This window comes from Cydia pomonella, chromosome 1 (genome assembly GCF_033807575.1).
Source record: "Cydia pomonella isolate Wapato2018A chromosome 1, ilCydPomo1, whole genome shotgun sequence".
NCBI classification, from domain to species: domain Eukaryota; kingdom Metazoa; phylum Arthropoda; class Insecta; order Lepidoptera; family Tortricidae; genus Cydia; species Cydia pomonella.
The window spans coordinates 50007844-50026080 of record NC_084703.1 but is presented as its reverse complement, the minus strand read 5'-3'; the positions used below and the strand labels follow the sequence as shown (position 1 = coordinate 50026080).

Genomic DNA, 18237 nt, shown 5'->3' with positions numbered 1-18237 from the left:
AGCGAGTAGATATTTTTATGAATAAGTTGCTATAGTTCGTGTCATCCACGATGAAGGTCCAGATTTGTCAAATCTAACCCATGTGTGTGCATGGATACACCAGTAATAACAGTGATATATTGTAGCCAGTTTATGTAGTTACATTTAAAAAAAAAAGCAATTAATTTTTAACAAGCAGGAACGTCTGCGAACGATGCTATTAAGCTTAAAATAAATTTAAAAGTGGTAAATTACTGCCTTGGGTGAGACTTGAACTGTCTGCCTCTGGATCCTCTAGGGTCCGGGTAGCCTCTTAAGGCCCAGCCATAGAAATGAAAAATCCAAAATTTGCCACTGGAATTTGAACCTATAGTGCACGGAATACAGTAGATTTTATTTTGTTTGTTGAAACTATGGTGATGTATGTACCATGTAGGCAGGTATCAGAAGGTTCTTGGAGTGAAAGACGTTTTTAGCTATGTACAAGATTGAATGAATTTATTTACAAAAATGCGCGTAATTTATACAAAATTAGAGAAATGTAAGAAAGAGATCTATATACAGGAAAGAGCGTGATAAATAATAGTAGCCGCGCGGGACGCGCGGGGTGAGGTGCGCGGGCGCGAGGTTGCGGCGCGTGGCCGCGGCATTCGCGCGCGCCTATAAAATAAAGCGAGCCAACGTTCCCGTCCTTTTCTCGGCCGGCCTCCGTAGGGTGCACATCGTGTCGTCGGTGCGCCGTGTCCCGCTCCGCTGCTTGATACTCGCTGGTAGAAGACACGAAGAGGATGCTGCAGGCTCCGCATATGCATAAACTGCCCTTGTCAGGGCAACATAAAACTGCTCTTGTTAGAGCAAACGTCACCGTTTCTCTGCTTAACCGCAGAGTGTCAATCGATCGATCTATAAACTGTTCTTATCAGAACAATTTCACTGTTTCTATAACGGACACGACGTCGGTCGATGTATATGTTTAAGTATGTATATATGTCCCCACAGGCTCCCTCTCAAGCGAAGCGTACCGGCAGGCGAATAGTGCGGCCTCGGCGTGTTGTGCTTGTGCTTACTTGAGTGGTCGTGGTTGTGTCGGGTCCGTTTCTTCTTTTCAGGATGCCTTTTTTCTGTTGTTGGTTGTTGTTGTTGTCGTTTTTGGTGTCTTGTGATGTCGGTAAACTCGGTGATAGCGTAGGTTGCGTAGTACTCGATGTTGTCGTAGGTATGTTCGTTGCGGTCGTTGAACTTGTAGTTGTAGGTATATCTGTTGCGCTCGTAGATGTAGGTATATCTTGCTCGGTGTCGGCGATGATAAATGCGGGTTTTAGGCGGTCGATCGAAATGTTCATCTGGCGGTTAGGTAGCTGCAGGGTGAATACTTTATCGTTGCGTTTTAGTACTCGGTAGGGTCCGTCGTAAGGTGCTTGTAACGGCTTCTTTACAGCGTCGACTCGTACGAATACTTGTTCGCAGGTTTGAAGGTCACGGTGGACGAATATAGGCCTCTTGGTGCTATGTGGGATCGTTGATATCGGCGTTAGGCTTTGTAGTGTCGCTCGAAGTTTCTCGACGAATTCGGAGTCCATGGTGACGTCATCGCGCGTAGGTAATAATAGTTCGCCGGGTAATCGTACACTGCAGCCGTAAGTGAGTAGGGCTGGGCTTACACCGGTGTCTGTTCGTAGTGCGGCTCGTAGTCCAAGTAGAACACTAGGTATTGTGTCGATCCATGACTTCTCGCTTTGTAGTCTAGCTTTGAGTGCGGCCTTGAGACTTCTATGGAAACGTTCTATCATAGCGTTCGATTCAGGGTGGTACGGCGTTGAACGGGTTCTTTCGATGCCGAGTAGGCGTGTGAGTGACGCAAATACTCGACTTTCGAATTGCCGTCCTTGATCGGTCGTGATCGTAGCGGGGCAGCCGAAGCGGGAAATCCAGCCTTCGTATAGTGCTTTGGCGACGTCTTCGGCGGTGATCTCGCATAAAGGTATCGCTTCGGGCCATCTAGTTGCGCCATCGATCATTGTGAGTAAGTAGCGATGTCCACTGGCGGCCGTAGGTAGAGGTCCTACAAGGTCGATGTGTATATGTTCGAACCTTGTAGTTGGCGGGAAACTTGAAAGAGGGCTTGAAGTGTGTCGTTGAATCTTGGCGCGTTGGCAGTGTACGCATACTTTTGCCCATTTGCCTACATCGGCATTTAGGCCGGGCCAAAAGTAGCGTTGTGCGACGAGTTTTCGTGACGTTTTGATTCCGGGATGACTGATGTTATGTACTGCGTTGAAAGCGGCACGGCGATACTCTTCTGGTACGTAAGGTCGTAAGTGCGGCGTTGATGTTTCGCAGAATAGTTTGTAGGTAGTTCCGGGAATTTCAACTTGTTTTATTATTAAGTTATCTTGCTGTGCGAGTGTTTTGATTGTGTTGCTATCTCGCTCTTGCGCTTCTGCCAGTAGTTTGTAGTCGATCGGAGATGGACAGGAGATGGCTTCGATGCGAGATAGGGCGTCGGCAGCGGCATTTTGGGTTCCAGGAATGTGTCGTATATCGGTTGTAAATTCACTAATATACAACAGCTGACGAGTGCGGCGCGGTGACTCGTTGTTTGTACTTGTTTTCGTAAATGCGTATGTAAGCGGTTTGTGGTCGGTGAATATGATCAATTCTCTTCCTTCGAACATTTTTCTGAAGTGCTTCGTACTTAGGTAGATAGCGAGTAGCTCACGGTCGAAAGTGCTGTATCTAGTCTGGGCGTCGGAGAATTTCTTGGAAAAATAGCCAAGTGGTTGCCAAGCGTCGTTGACGAATTGGTTTAACGAAGCTCCCGCGGCTTTGTCGCTTGCGTCACAGAAGATTGCTAGCGGTGCGTGGTGGGAGGGGTGCGCGAGCAAGGCGGCGTTTTGTATGCTCACTTTGCACGCGTTGAATGCTTCGTCGGCTTCGTTGTCCCAGCTGATTTCTGTCTTGTCGCGCTTCTTCGCATTGTGTAGGTATTTGCAGAGCGGTGCTTGAATCTGTGCGGCGTTTTTGATGTTTTCGCGGTAAAAATTCAACATGCCGAGAAATCTTCGAAGTACGTCGATGTTTTTCGGCTTAGGGTAGTCGATGATTGTTTGCACTTTTTCGGTAGGCGGTCGTATGCCATCTTTGCTGACTTCGTAGCCCAAGAATTTGACCGATGGCTGACCGAATACGCATTTCGACGGGTTGATTGTTATGCCGTAGTCTTCGAGTCGGCGTAGTACGGCGCGTAGGTGTTGCTCGTGTGTTTTTTCGTCGGCCGATGCAACAAGTAGGTCGTCGACGAATGGGAACACGAAGTCAAGGTCGCGTAGTACTTCGTGAATAAAGCGTTGAAACGTCTGTCCGCAGTTTTTGAGTCCGGGGCACATTCTCGGAAATTCGAATAGGCCGAATGGTGTTATGATGGCGCTCTTCTCGACATCTTGCTCTGCTATTGGTAGTTGCTGGTATGCGCGCTTGAGGTCCAATGTTGAGAATATTTGTTTGCCGGCGAGTTGGTAGGTAAAATCACGTATGCGTGGGATTGGGTAGCGGTCGGGCTTAGTGATTGCGTTAAGCCGTCGGTAATCTCCACACACACGTAATTCGCCGTTCTTCTTAGGTACCACGTGAAGAGGTGATGCCCAAGGGCTTTTGCTTGGTCTGCATAGGCCCTGCTCCATCATGTTGGCAAATTCCTTCTTCACGAGTTCGTAGCGGTGCGGTGCGATTGGACGTGGTCTGCAGTGAAGTGGTGGTCCAGTTGTTTCAATGAAGTGTTCGACGTTGTGTTTCGGGCTGAGTTTCATGGATGTTAGGCGAGTGGTACCAGGGTAGTCGGCAAGAATGTTGTGGTACGACTGTTGCACGTCTATACTGCGCACGGTAGGTATGTTAGCGTCAGTACAGAGCTGTGCGTTAGTGTACAGTAGGGTCTTGCCGTCGATCAATCTTCTCTTGGTGATGTCCACGACGATGTGGTGGTAGTCCAGGAGATCTGCGCCGATGATGGGTTTCGAAACTGCAGCGATGATGAATTTCCACCGGAATGGTCGGCGTAGGTTGAGATCGAGTTCTAGCGTCTTCTCGCCATAGGTAGGAATGACGGTGTTATTAGCGGCGTAGAGTTGAAATGGAAGTGGTTGCGCCTTCGTGCCGGGTGTCCTTGGTAGAACGGAGATGTTCGCGCCGGTGTCTACCAAGAAGACGAGTTTGCTGGTTCGGTCTCGTACGAAGAGGCGGTGGGATTTGGTGGTAACGCCGGTTTCCGCCGCAGCCAGCGTTACATTTAGTTTTCCGACGCTGGTGATGATGGCGGGATCGGCTTGAAGCTGCACGGTTGTGCGCATTTCTGTGCGTCCATGCCGAAACGTCGATGGTAATGGCAGTACGGCAGTGGTGAGTTTCTTGGGCTACGCGGTCTTCGATCTTGCGATTGAGAGTTGTTACGGGTACGTGATGGAAATCGTCTGCTTGAGCGGCTGTAGCGTTGATTGTAGTTTTCACGCGGTCTCGAGCGAAGCTCGGCGACTTCGAGTGAGAGTCTTCTTATTTCGCCGATGAGGTATTGCGTGTCGAGAGCTGACGCAGTTGGTTGAGGTAGTGGCGGTGGTAACGAAGGTGGTATGACGGCGGGAGGAGCGACTGCGGCGATTTGGTTCGATGATGATGGCGTGTGCTCCATCATTTTGTCGGCGAGCAGCGCGAGGTCCTCGAGCGTAGTTTTGACCTGGAACGCTTCGCTGACGGTGAGCACGGAGCGTACGTGTGGCGGAAGATGATCGAGCCACATCATCTGTATCGTTGTCTCGGGAAACTTGTCCTTATTCAACGTCTGCATCCGTCGTAACAGCTGACTGGGCTTCTGCTCCCCGAGCTCGACCTGAGATAGCAGTTTCTTCGTCTGCGCGCTGTTACTCTCCTCGTATACAGAGATGAGACTGTTTTTTATCGCTGTATAATAATTCTCTTCAGGCGGTGAGTAGATGAGGTCGCTAATGTTCTGTATGTCTTGCTTTTCTAGCTGCGCGATAACCATCTGAGCGAGCTGCGCCTGGCTTCTCTTCAGCTCTGCCGTTGCCGCCTCGAAACTGCAAAACCAGAGTACTGGTTGGTCTCGCCAGAACGGTGGGACGCGAAGAGAGAGCGATATCGCCGCCACGTCGTGGGATAAAGTTGCTGCTGCTGAAGATGGGCTGCTCTCTTCTTGCGGAGTAACGTCGTCCTTCGGGTTGGGAGACATCTTCTTGCTTGATTATCTTCTGCTCAGTCGGTGGTCACCACTATGGTTATGTAGGTACCATGTAGGCAGGTATCAGAAGGTTCTTGGAGTGAAAGACGTTTTTAGCTATGTACAAGATTGAATGAATTTATTTACAAAAATGCGCGTAATTTATACAAAACTAGAGAAATGTAAGAAAGAGATCTATATACAGGAAAGAGCGTGATAAATAATAGTAGCCGCGCGGGACGCGCGGGGTGAGGTGCGCGGGCGCGAGGTTGCGGCGCGTGGCCGCGGCATTCGCGCGCGCCTATAAAATAAAGCGAGCCAACGTTCCCGTCCTTTTCTCGGCCGGCCTCCGTAGGGTGCACATCGTGTCGTCGGTGCGCCGTGTCCCGCTCCGCTGCTTGATACTCGCTGGTAGAAGACACGAAGAGGATGCTGCAGGCTCCGCATATGCATAAACTGCCCTTGTCAGGGCAACATAAAACTGCTCTTGTTAGAGCAAACGTCACCGTTTCTCTGCTTAACCGCAGAGTGTCAATCGATCGATCTATAAACTGTTCTTATCAGAACAATTTCACTGTTTCTATAACGGACACGACGTCGGTCGATGTATATGTTTAAGTATGTATATATGTCCCCACAAAACAAAACAAATGCAACTCTGTCCTAATTGAATATGATTTAAATTTCATCGAACTGAATAAGTCCTATAGGTAGGACCTTGGGCCTTACGAGGCTAGGAATATCCATAGGCAGCAAATTTTCTCACCCATATGGTGAGAAAATTTGCTGCCTATGGCTGAGGTACGGGTGGCTTAGATGGCAGAGTGCTGGAGTATCTATCCAGTGGCCGTGAGTTCAAGTCTCACGCAAAGCAGTAATTTTTCCAATTTTCCACTTTTAAATTTATTATAAGCTTAAAAAAACGTAAAACAAAAGTTTCATAAATACTTTCCATGAAAACTATAGCGAACATGATCGGCTCAGCCGTTTATGATTTATTGCAAAAAGTCTTCTCTTCTTAGTAAATAACGTTCAAAGCGCTGCGCAGGTACTCCCTTATGCTTGTAATGTACATGATACTTACTAATAGCCTCCGTGTAGCTTATAATCATAGAATAGTACCTAAGGAACCCTACACTGAGCATGGCCCGACATCCTTTAATATTTTTTTTGTTCATATTATAAGACAGGTTTAAATTTGTTATCAAACTGTTCAAATTCATCTACATTAAACCCATACAGTTTCAGAACAAGAAATTTAAATCAGAATCGGGCTCAAAATATCATATTTTACCCACAGGAGTTTATAACCGCCAGCCCCAACCCTCCGCGCAGTCACACAGCCTGTCCGCTCTCCGGCCCTGATGTCTCCGGCCCTGATGTCTCCGGCCCTGATGTTCTCGGCCCTGATGTCTCCGGCCCTGATGTCTCCGGCCCTGATGTCTCCGGCCCTGATGTCTCCGGCCCCGAAGTCTTCTCCTGTTTCAATGTTTGAAGTCCTATTGCTTCAAACAGCGGTTGCTGTTTTTGCGCGCCGTGATAGCGTTTTGCTTATATTTGTGATATTCTTTCCAGAAATACCAGATACCTAGGTAAAGCCAAAATCATAAAATTGTTATTAAATTTATATTCTTTCTAATATATTAAATTTTTAACTAGATATCTGTATTTATACATATGTGCTAAAGAAAGGTCGCTTGTCACGAGGAATTTCGTACACTGACCCACCTGTTCCTATCTCTATCGGAACAGGCGCGAAATTATATTGCTGTCCCGCCTATTATACCGGCTATCGATGTCAATGTGTGAGCGGGATAGCAATAGGATTGTACGTGTGCAATAGATATAACAGGGTCGATGTAACTAATTCCTTTTGCAGCGTTTTTTTTAAGATTTTGGAACGAGTGACTAGTTTTATCGTGATTTTTACTGTTTTTGTTTGTACTAAAGTGAATCGGTTTCATTAAACCAGTGCCCTGTTAAGAGTTGTTTCATTTATAATGGTTTACAAGAAAATCTATCGAAATACCTTCTTAACCTTTCTTATGTGTGTTGTGGTCAAAAATCGTGAGTTCAAATGAAAATTCTGTAGAAGTCGCATCCAACTCTGTAGTATTTAGGTAGAAATCAAATGAGACACACAAATACATCGATGAACCTTTATTTTAACCGAGACAATCTCGTTCTAAAACGCGTACAGCGAATCACAGATAACATTACTAAAGAGTCCCAGCGCCAAAGCGCCGTCTCTAACACTTGAGCACAGTCTAGAAGTGGTCACGCGCGTGACCGTTATGCGGCAAGTCGTTGGGGAGGGTCGTGATCGAGGAGGAGGGCGTGGCCGGGTAGTACACGGTCGGCGCCGGCTCCGGGCGCCGCGGGCGCGGCCGGCGCGGGCCCGAGCGGCGCAGGGTCGTGTCCCGGGCCAGGGACACGCGGAGGCTCAGCCTCTCGGGGCCCGACGCGCAGGAGTCGTCTCTAGTGTTCTCGGGCGACTCCTCGCGCCGGCGGATGCACGGCAGCCAGGCCAGCGCCGGCCGACAGAACGTGGCGAGAAAAACGCGCTTGAACTTATCGCCGAAGAGCACGTAGATGAGGAAATTGGCAGAGGAGTTGATAGTTACGAGCAGGTTGGAGGTCTTCACCAGCGCGTCCAGCCGTTCCAGCTCCGAACCAAGAAACACCTGCATGATAAATGTATATTTTTTATTTCATGTAAGCGACCATTAATAGCAAGAAATCTTCATTTGAGAAGCATTTGTACACCTATTTCGAATGGATTTCTCCTCAATGGTTTATTAAAGGATATCGGTTTGATAAATCTAGTTTCGAAACTTTATTATTTCCCGCTATTTGTATAATTTGACTGCATCAACCTAACCATTAACTATCCGTTCCACAAACAACTTTCACCATCATTATTATCATTCGAAAGGTATTCACTGCTTGACTTCCAATAAGAAATTTTATGCGTTGCCCTTATCCCACGGTAGCCTTCGATCTTGATCTAAACGTCAATTGCTTAAGCGCAAGTAATACCAATACAGTTTGCGAATCGCCTCGAAGGAGTTGGTGACGAGCGGCAGCAGGTTGCAGAGGAAAAAGACCAGTACGACGAACAGCAGCAGCATGGTGGCGAGCCACAGCTCGCGTCACTGCGAGCGGGACAGCCGCGCCCGCTCCGCTTGCACAAACATGAGGTCCACTACAATGGTCAAAGAACAAGTGCTTGCCTCGAAGGATTTGGTGACGAGCGGCAGCAAGTTGCACAGGAAGAAGACCAGCAGCATGGTGACGAGCGACAGCTCGCGTCGCTTCGAGTAGGACAGTCGCGCCCGGTCCACTTGCACATACATGAAGTCCACCACAATTGTCAAAGAGCAAGTACTTGCCTCGAAGGAGTTTGTGACGAGCGGCAGCAAGTTGCAGAGGAAGAAGACCAGCACGACGACCAGCAGCATGGTGGCGAGCGACAGCTCGCGTCGCTGCGAGCGGGACAGCCGCGCCCGCTCCGCTTGCGCGCGACGCACCTGCGGGAAAAGAGCGTTTATTATATAACCAATTTAAATCTTTGCAATGTACATATATCAAACACAAATCAAATGTGTTAAACACATTTCAGAAGCAAGCCAATTCTGTGGACAATACAATAAAAGTTAACGACTACTCAAGTACTGAATTAGCTTTAAATAGGGAGTATTACTGAAATGTTCTGCCGCCAGAGTGCAGCACTAGCACCTTTCATAAACCATAGAGTAACTTATACATACTGTGCCTTTACAGATAATAAATTATGACAATGATGCATCAAGACGGTTTGTTTACAAAGGGCGTACCGGGAAACGTGAAAACCGAAATTTAGTTATCTGCCTCTTCACCGCTCGAATATGCAAAAGTGATAGAGATGTTCGATAACAAAATTTCGATTTTCTTGTTTCGCGGTAGATCCTCAGATTGTGATGGATTGTGGTAGTGGCGCCCCCTACGCAGAGTTTTGCGTAATATTCCCTATTCTCTTAACAATGCGATGTCACCAGGAAAGACGCGAACGAGTTAACACATTCACTGCCAGGAACACGTGTGTGTTAATTTTGTACTGGAAACGGGGCGCCCGGCGCCGAAAGTGTTAAGCATACTATAGAATGAGTGTGGTTCATCTTACTTACCACATTACTTGGCCAACTTGGTGAAGGGCACGGCGTACATGACGAGCAGGTAGAGCCAGTGCACGTATACAAGGCCACGTAGGGCTGGCCGCTGTAGGTGTGACGTATCACTAGTATTCACCTGTCGCACGATGGCCGCGTTGGGCACGGCGAGCGCGGTGAAGGGCACGGCGTACATGACGAGCAGGTAGAGCCAGTGCACGTATACACGGCCACGTAGGGCTGGCCGCTGTAGGTGTGACGTATCACTAGTGTTCACCTGTCGCACGATGGCTGCGTTGAGCACCGCGAGCGCGGTGAAGGGTACGGCGTACATGACGAGTAGGTAGAGCCAGTGCACGTACACGGCCACGTAGAGCTCGCTGCGGAACTCGGCCGCTGCCACGCAGTATATGGCGTCCTCCTCGTTGTCCGCGCCCTCGCCCAGCGCTGGGATGCGAACCACTTCCACCTGCCGAACGTATAGTTGAAGAATGTATTTTTTTTTTGTGTGAAGAAATTGGTGAGTAAGAGTAACGAATGTACTTAACTAACGTCGAATTTAACGTATTTACCATAAAATCATATGAAAGAAATTTGATTTTAAAACAAGTTTTAAAAGAAATCTGAAGACTGACTAGAAAGATAATTTTCACCTAGGTACTTGACAAACTTGAAACATTCAGTAATACTCAGAATAGCTCTCACCTCATGCAACTTTAATTAAAACAGATTTTGATTGAAAATACTTGTGGAGGCGCGTGTATTTTAAGAATAGTTCAATCTTAAAAATAAGTAGTAACTGCAGTACAAGTACAACAGAAGTAACCTCAAGAAACTTGGGCGCGTTATAGGCAAACGCGAATATAGCGACACCGACGACAGCGAAGCGGGCGCGGCGCGGCGTGCACAGCGCGCGCGCGCGCAGCGGCCGGCACACCGCCACCCAGCGCTCCGCCGTCACCACCAGCGTCAGGTACACCGACATGGTCTGCGCCACCAGCGCCAGCGGGTACGCCAGCGGGGCGAGCCTCGGGCAGATGTGGTAGTAGTAGTAGCGCAGGCGGCCCGTGTACGGGAACACGGCCGACAGCCCAAACAGCAGCACGCTGGCCACCAGGAGGGCTGCGTCGGCGGCCGCGAGCCCGGCCAGCAGGCAGTTTATCGATGAGCGCATCTGGATAAAAAGATTTCTATAAAGCAGAAGGAAATAAAATCCGTCTAATCTAGCTCTTCACCGACTTTGACAAAAGAAAGTGTGGAAATTTAATGTCAATTTCATACAAATTTAACATTTATTTTCGCATTTTCACATTCTATTCCAGTCTATGTAGAATAAAAAATTGACATTAAGTATAATTACTTTTACGAGGGAGGAGTTTGATCTGGGTGTGAAGCGAAACATTGAACGAGAAATTCTAGTATGAAATTTTGAGAACCGTATGCAGCCCACTTCAGTTGGTCAAGTAGGAAATGTGTCAAACTTCTGCGTTTGGCTGAGCACGACCTCGCACAGTTGGCAACACCCCCTCCCTTCCACCCACAGTCAGCACCAGCTTACCATCAGTGGCGGGGCAACACCAAAACTTGGTGTGGGCATTCAGAGAGGCTAGGCGGAAGATATAACGAATAATGTTTTATGTTGCTTCCCAGTTATATGTATTAGAGGCGCGAGGCCCCTCGGACCGCGAGGCCGTCGGTGGTGGCCCACGTCGCGTGGGCGACAGTCAGGCTAGGCGTGGGCCTAGCGCCGCCTCTGCTTACCACTTACGACAAATCGGAATAAGCTGCCTGACTATCGTAACAAATTAACAACAAAATAAGTCTCTTACCTGTGGCCGGCTGAGCACGGCCACGCACAGCGCATTGCCCAGCAGCCCCCCACAGCCTACCACATTCAGCAGCACGCCGTGCACGACAAATCGGAACAGTTTGTCGGACTCGGACACGTCGGCGTCCGAGTCGCACTCGAGCGTGCCGTTGGTGCCGTTGCGGCCGTCGCCGCTCATCGCGGCATGGCACGCGCCCGCTGCCGCGCCCGCTGTCGCTGCCGCGCCCGCTCCCGCCGCGCTACGAGAGCGCTCTGCGAACAAACACCGTAGATACTGTTCAGCACGGTGTGTAAGTAAGGAAAATCTGCGGGATGCAGCTATATAGCGGTATAACCGTAGCATCAGGGGCGATCGAATTTTGGGAAATTACTTAAACAACAAAAGTCAGTATGAATATATGTATTTTATTAATAATATTTCCACACACTCAACATACAGAAATTGAATATATTACTTATATATAATATAAGTAAATAATTATAAAAAATATACAAGGATTTCAAAATCTCACGTTTTTTATTACGTTGTTTCTATTATGAAGCGCCTCTGGAATTTTTGCGCAAGTGATTTAAAATATATTTCTGGTCCAAACTGCAGAAATTCACTATCTCTTAGAGCCTCACACAAATTCACAGGAGCATCTACACAAGCACTGCACAGTCCTAATACCTACCCTATGTTTACTCTACTGGTACTAGTCACGTAACTACTGATTCAAGTCCACATACGAAGCAACGCCTGCACAGAAGAACACCGCGCTGAGGCCCACACGCCTGGCGTCCGACCGTAACACTTCACGCATGCGCAGCGCGCCCGGCGTGGCGTCCAGTGTGGCGTTGATGACGTCAGTGTACGGTTGCAGCACGGTGAACACGGAGCGGGACAGCGGGGGGTTAGCGGTGAGCCCGCCGCAGGATGAGGGGCCGAGGGAGGTCACGCCGATCTGTGGGGGGGACGGAACTTAGGAGGGTAGCGGTGATCAGATCAAAGAAACCAGAGGTGACAAGAATGGTAGATGGCACAGCAGAATAGGACAAGGTGATCCAATCCTACGCTACGCCATTCAGGTGATTGTGGTCAAATGGTCAGCTCAGAGCTTTTTTCTTTATACTACGTCGGTGGCAAATAAGCATACGGCCCGCCTGATGGTAAGCAGTATCCGTAGCCTATGTACGCCTGCAACTCCAGAGGAGTTACATGCGCGTTGCCGACCCTAACCCCCTCCCACCCCTTGTTGAGCTCTGGCAACCTTACTCACCGGCAGGATCACAACACTATGAGTAGGGTCTAGTGTTATTTGGCTGCGATTTTCTGTAAGGTGGAGCTCCTAATGTTGTACTAATGTCACTGTGTGAATGCCGTTATTACGATAGTTCAAATTTGAGTTATTGATTCCTAATAGTGCTCTTCTCAAAAATGGTGCAAGAAATATAAACATAACAGACATATTTTACTGAAGCAACATTCTTACGTATATATTTTCACAGATAAAACTGTTGATAATATATGCTTGGCCGCTTTTTAATTAAAAGGTAGAAGTGATTTTTCTGCAGAAATACGCCAACCTACTTTAGATATTTGATTGACCATAACTACCATAAGCTACACAATTCACGACCTATTTTGTAACCGGCAAAGTCGACTTTGACGTACTTTTTTGAGAAAATTCAGTTTTTGTCCGCTGCGAGGGGGCGAGGGGACTGCCGGGTGCACCGTGCGCGCCACATCGTGGAAGGAACGTATACCTCGGTGGAAACAGGTATTTTCTGACTCGGACCTTTTGCTAGACCTCGGCAAGCCTCGGCCTGGAATGGGTTGGGCCTTTCTTTCCATCCCTCAGCAAAAATGTACCTATAAGTATGGCACCGCACTTTTTTCTTCTTTTAGCAAAGAGCGGTCACGGTACAAGTCTTTAACTTGTATACTACAGTACGCACCTCTCTCGCACGCATTATCTCTAAGACCCCACTTGCCCTGGCTACTTTTAACAATAGAAAAAACTGTGTAGATCATACAAGCATTCAGCAGTTCTATTACTCTCAAGTCACTGTCCAAACTTATTAAAATGGTTAGCCATTTTAATAAGTTCGTGGTAACCTAAGTCAGTGGTGTGAACCTGCGTGCCGTTATAGAGCACGGGCCCGCCCGAGTCGCCCGCGCACACACCGCGCTCCGCGCCCGTCGCACACGCGCAGTGCAGCCAGCCCTCGCGGTCGCAGTCCTGCACCAGCAGCCTTACTCTGTGAAGGTGTCGCGCTATCGGCTTCTCGTCCGTCGTGCCGAAACCGAGCACCTGAAGATCAATCACTGGTTGTTAAGATTTCAAAAAGTAGATGGATGTTTTGGTAATCGTTGAAAGGCGTTGGATCCTTGAAGTTTTTAGATAAGTCCGGGAAAAATCCGGGTAATAAACATCATACTCCGGTTATAAAAGGCTCTACCCCGGTCGTGAAACAATAGTCACAACTGTAACTTTGTGACTTTTGTAACCTCTGTATCCATCTCTCTATGCTTTTATTTGAATTGTTCCTGTTCGATGTCCTCATATTTATGGCAACCTCACTTTATAAACTGGAACTATTAGTTGTAACCCTAATACTGTAGCTAACTGTGATCGTCTTTCAGCTTCATTAATTGATACCTTTAAAGCTACAGATAATAAGCTGTAGAGTAAAATTGTGATATTCCTCCGAACCGATCACAACATGGGACGTCAGAGATCTTTACGCAGTTTATTTAATGTATGACAAACGCCAAGTAACGTGTAAACGGCCGTCTCACATCAACTTCCCGTCCTTTGAGCTCACTGACGTCATAACTGGCGATGCTGGCGACAGGAGTGGGCACGGAGCGCAGCCAGTGTTCGCCAACGCGCAGCCGCATGTCGCTGCGGGTCCGCGCCAAGCCCACGTCGTGGTGGAGCACCACTACGTCCATGACGTCGTCGACGGGCTTCGTCATCACCTGGTACCTGGGGGTTTTATTTTCTGTGATGTAAACCTTATGGCCAAAGTAAAAGGTCTACCTATCGATGTCTGTTAAGAGGGTTCTATTAGTCTCCCGTAATAGTCTCTAAAAAACGGGTTTCCTACGAGAAACCTGTGATATGCCCAGGTCAAGGCCGCTATTGCCAACGACGCGTCTTTTGTCTGCAGATAAAAACAATCCTGCCGTCAAATAAACAACGTAAAATTTGTTAAAAGATCATATTGAGTAGTTTCGCTCACTCCGGGTGCTGGTACAGCATGTCAACTCTAGCCAAATCGGACTCAGCTAACTCCAACCCGTTGTACTGCACGTAGACGATCACGGGGCGCGCGCAGTGTGCGGCCGTGAGCGCCCAGCGCGGCGCCAGTACGGCGCAGGAGCAGTGCGACAGCTGTGCATAGTCCAGCAGCGCGCATGCACGCGGCCAGGAGGCTGAGCGGACCTACACACAGCACACAACGTTACAGCCAGCACAGTGCGCCGCCCGCCACCAACACGGTGCAAGAGCACCGTGGTGACTGCGCATAGTTCAGCAGCGTGTATGCGCGTAGTCAGGCGCATGAGCGCACCTATGCACATACGGATATTACAAGAAACAAATATAGTTTCAATATTTGGGAAAATAAAGTTTTGATCCTTTTTTACAATATTACGATAAAATTACGAGAAGATTCCGAAATTGTTTCATGAGGGAAATTTGGCAACTATGGAAACTTTCTCAGTAATTACTGCTGAGCACATAACGGGCATATTTTTCTCAATGGACAATCAGCAGATATCAACAGCTGAAATGCCTTTCAGATGAGCTACTTATAGCATATAGAATCGACACAAGTGGCGTGACTCGTTACGGCCCTCTGTACCAGTTGCGTACATCTTGGCATTTTTTATTTCTCTACTGCCATACACGGCCACCCGCGTAATGTAGGTAGATATTAGTATAGTGCTGGGAAATTATCCTTTACCTCAGTCCCACCGAACATCCGTCGAGTTCCCATAGTCTTCATAGAGCGGAAGAATGTGTAGCCCCCGTTCACCACGCACACGCAGACGGCGCACAACACCAACACTGTCCTCAGCATTGGGATTTGTTGCGGGTGTGTTTTTTTCTAGTCTTTAATCTGTTTGATTTACTTCTATCAGCTTTGGCCAAATAGTGAGCTTAATTAAAGAAAGACAAATTATTCCAATATTTATGTTTGCACGACCGAAGAATGATGCTGACATGTTGAGACATTTGTGACAGTGTTTCATATTGGCATTAAGGCTTTCTTCCTTCATGTTGATATTGAAGAAAGAGGAAGACACTCTAAAAGTTTAAGAGTCTTTGGTTAGTTTTACCACCAACCTTTTTACAAATAGGTGCCAGCCATGTGTCAGACTTACTATCAATACTATTCATATATGAACGTAGTGATTATATGCTCTTTGCATATATGATTCATAATAATCATAATGTTCATATTATCAATTCGATATCTAATAATAATTTATTTGGATTATCTTGCTATTATTTAAATTTATTTCTGACGATCACAATATAGATTCTTATAAATTGACATTTATGTCATTTGTACTGTAATCATATGTTGTGAAATAAATAAATCTAATCTAATCTATAGCCTGATTTACACACGGACTTATAAGATTTTATATCTCCATGGATTTACATGCGTGCCGAGCCTTGCTAAGAGTCTGCAGGGATGCAGTAATGCGTTAGGGGAAGCAAGCGATATTGCTATCTCATTCCACCACATAGCTGCATCCCTGACCCCTGACGCTTGGCAAGTCTCGGCACGCATATAAATCAGGCTTATTGATAGTTGAATGCTCTTTACGCTGAGTGAAATAGTGACCAGCCCTCTCTTCACGTGTGGTGTCTAAAGCGCTAGGCTAAAGCCGACGCATGTAAAGCTGACGCGTGCTGTACCCCCAATTTCTAATGATTGAAGATATAGTGTGATGATGGTGTGATGTGATGTGTCCCACTTTTAAACCATGGTGTCGTCAAATAAACAAGAATACGGTAAGTACATATTATGTCACTTTTATAAATATAAATACTGTGTAATTTTAAGTACAAAATCAGAAAATGGTTTGTTTTACTATTTAAATAAATAGATGAACAAATAGATTTTGTATAATGATGTATAAAATTAAATGTGTTTGTTGTGTAGGCTACATCCTACACTATACATTTAAAGGTTGATCATTTCCACTTTATTAGGATATACATTATGTTATGAAATTGAACGCGTGTCAATAACACACTATATCCGTCGCGCGCTATCGCCACACGAGGAATTGTTGTTTCCTTAAACAAATACTTTTGGAAGGCGACAAAATAATATTAAGGCATATTCGAGAGGTTCGAATAGCCTTATAGATATCGCTCTGGTATACCCCAAAATATGGCAATATCGTAACCTAATACGTTTAAGAACGATACAAATGACTTACATTTTGTTTACGAGTCCCTCGGGGAGGACGGGAAGATGGCACGGGGCGGCGAGCAATCCATAATTCATCTTTGAGAGTGCGTCACTTTATAAGCATCTTATATACTTAGGGGTTACAAATGTTGCCTCTATCGCATCAGTTTTATGGTTATCGCTATTAAAATACATCAAAATTTGGAATATAGTAAGTACTTACGCCTGCGGATATCACATAATATTTGTATAGGTATACACATATTCAATTTATTTGAAAATGTACATGTATATAAATAAATAAAATAAGTCCAGAGTTCCTGAGTCATTTATGTTTTCTATGTATATGAGTATTTGTATATTATGTATATCGTTGTCTGAGTACCCACAATACAAGTCTTGGCTTACCGTGGGACTTAGTCAATTTGTGCAAGAATGTCCCCGTCATATTTAATTTAAAAAATAATTATCAGTCATAAAATAGTCTAGCCTCGTAGAAACTGTGTTGTGTTTAAAAACTACTTAAATAGGTACATACAAAAACATCCCTAGGTTAAAATCAAATACCTATCCTTTATAAATAAACGGCCTTGCCAGTATTCGAACCTAGGCTTCATTCTCGTAGTCATTGTCACTTCTGACCAGGCTAAGAACATGTTAAAATCATAATGCTAAAAAGCCATCGGGAAATAAATATCAAACGTTAAACGTTAATATCTCAAGTCCCAAAATGTCATTTCTAAGTCGGGTTTTGTACCCGTGACCTCCGGTTTAGAAGCTCAGTGTACCAAACAATGTAGTACATAATACAACATACAACATCCTGCCTTACAATCCTGCTAATGCATCACCAAAGAGACGAATCACACAACACGGAGAAGTTTTATCAAAAGAACAGCCCGGCACGGAACCGGCTGTTCGGTTGGGAGCCGCGCGTGGCTCAGTACCGTTGTATTTCACTAATGGTAATGGTAGATGCCACTTCGGTGATTAAAGACACATTACCAACTTCTTTGTAGTCGTACTTTTTGTACAATTTGACAAAGCAAATCACATGCAGTTTTTCGGTTTTGCTCGAAATTATATATTCGAAAATAACACTGGCTCTCTGTTCGTTACATCTTTACGCTTGAACAACTGAACCGATTTAGATGTTTTTTTTTAATACTACGTCTGTGGCAAACAAGCATACCGCCCGCCTGATGGTAAGCAGTATCCGTAGCCTATGTACGCCTGCAACTCCAGAGGAGTTACATGCGCGTTGCCGACCCTAACCCCATCCCGCCCCTCGTTGAGCTCTGGCAACCTTACTCACCGGTAGGAACACAACACTATGAGTAGGGTCTAGTGTTATTTGGATGCGATTTTCTGTAAGGTGGAGGTACTTCCCCAGTTGGGCTCTGCTCTAGATCTGGAATGACATCCGCTGTGCTGTGCCCTACCACACAACGCGAGATGACATTCACAATGCCCATACCTCTCTTGTGGGCGTAGTTTAAGGACGTACCCGGATCCAAATTTCGTATGGAGATATTTTGAAGGAAATAGTTATCTTCCCGGAAATTATCCCTTAAGGGGGTGAAAAGGAAGGTGGTGTTTACTATGGAACGGGAATATTAAAGTACTAATTATAC

General features: G+C 46.5%; 2 protein-coding genes across 8 annotated transcripts in view; both read right to left on the bottom strand.

Annotated features, from left to right (window-relative positions):
- Positions 1-7351: 7351 nt before the first annotated feature.
- LOC133525880 (FMRFamide receptor-like) overlaps positions 7352-18237 on the bottom strand; it is a 271239-nt gene continuing 260353 nt past the window's right edge. For 5 of the 7 annotated variants that reach the window (XM_061862306.1, XM_061862294.1, XM_061862320.1 and 2 more), the window contains 5 exons: positions 11184-11434; positions 10181-10528; positions 9494-9823; positions 8599-8736; positions 7352-7890 (listed from right to left, as the gene is read on the bottom strand). In XM_061862306.1, the coding sequence (XP_061718290.1) occupies positions 7474-7890; positions 8599-8736; positions 9494-9823; positions 10181-10528; positions 11184-11360 (1410 nt within the window). In that variant the 5' untranslated portion in view covers positions 11361-11434 and the 3' untranslated portion in view covers positions 7352-7473. Of the gene's footprint in view, positions 7891-8598; positions 8737-9493; positions 9824-10180; positions 10529-11183; positions 11435-11911; positions 12082-18237 lie in introns of those variants that run through there. The other 2 variants (XM_061862337.1, XM_061862328.1) reach the window with 2 other exon arrangements.
- Positions 12019-15511, bottom strand: LOC133525939 (uncharacterized). The gene is made up of 3 exons (XM_061862373.1): positions 14411-15511; positions 13965-14154; positions 12019-13476 (listed from the first exon to the last, which is right to left on the bottom strand). The coding sequence occupies exons 1-3, from the start codon at positions 14428-14430 to the stop codon at positions 13228-13230; spliced, it is 459 nt and encodes a 152-aa protein (XP_061718357.1). The 5' UTR covers positions 14431-15511; the 3' UTR covers positions 12019-13227.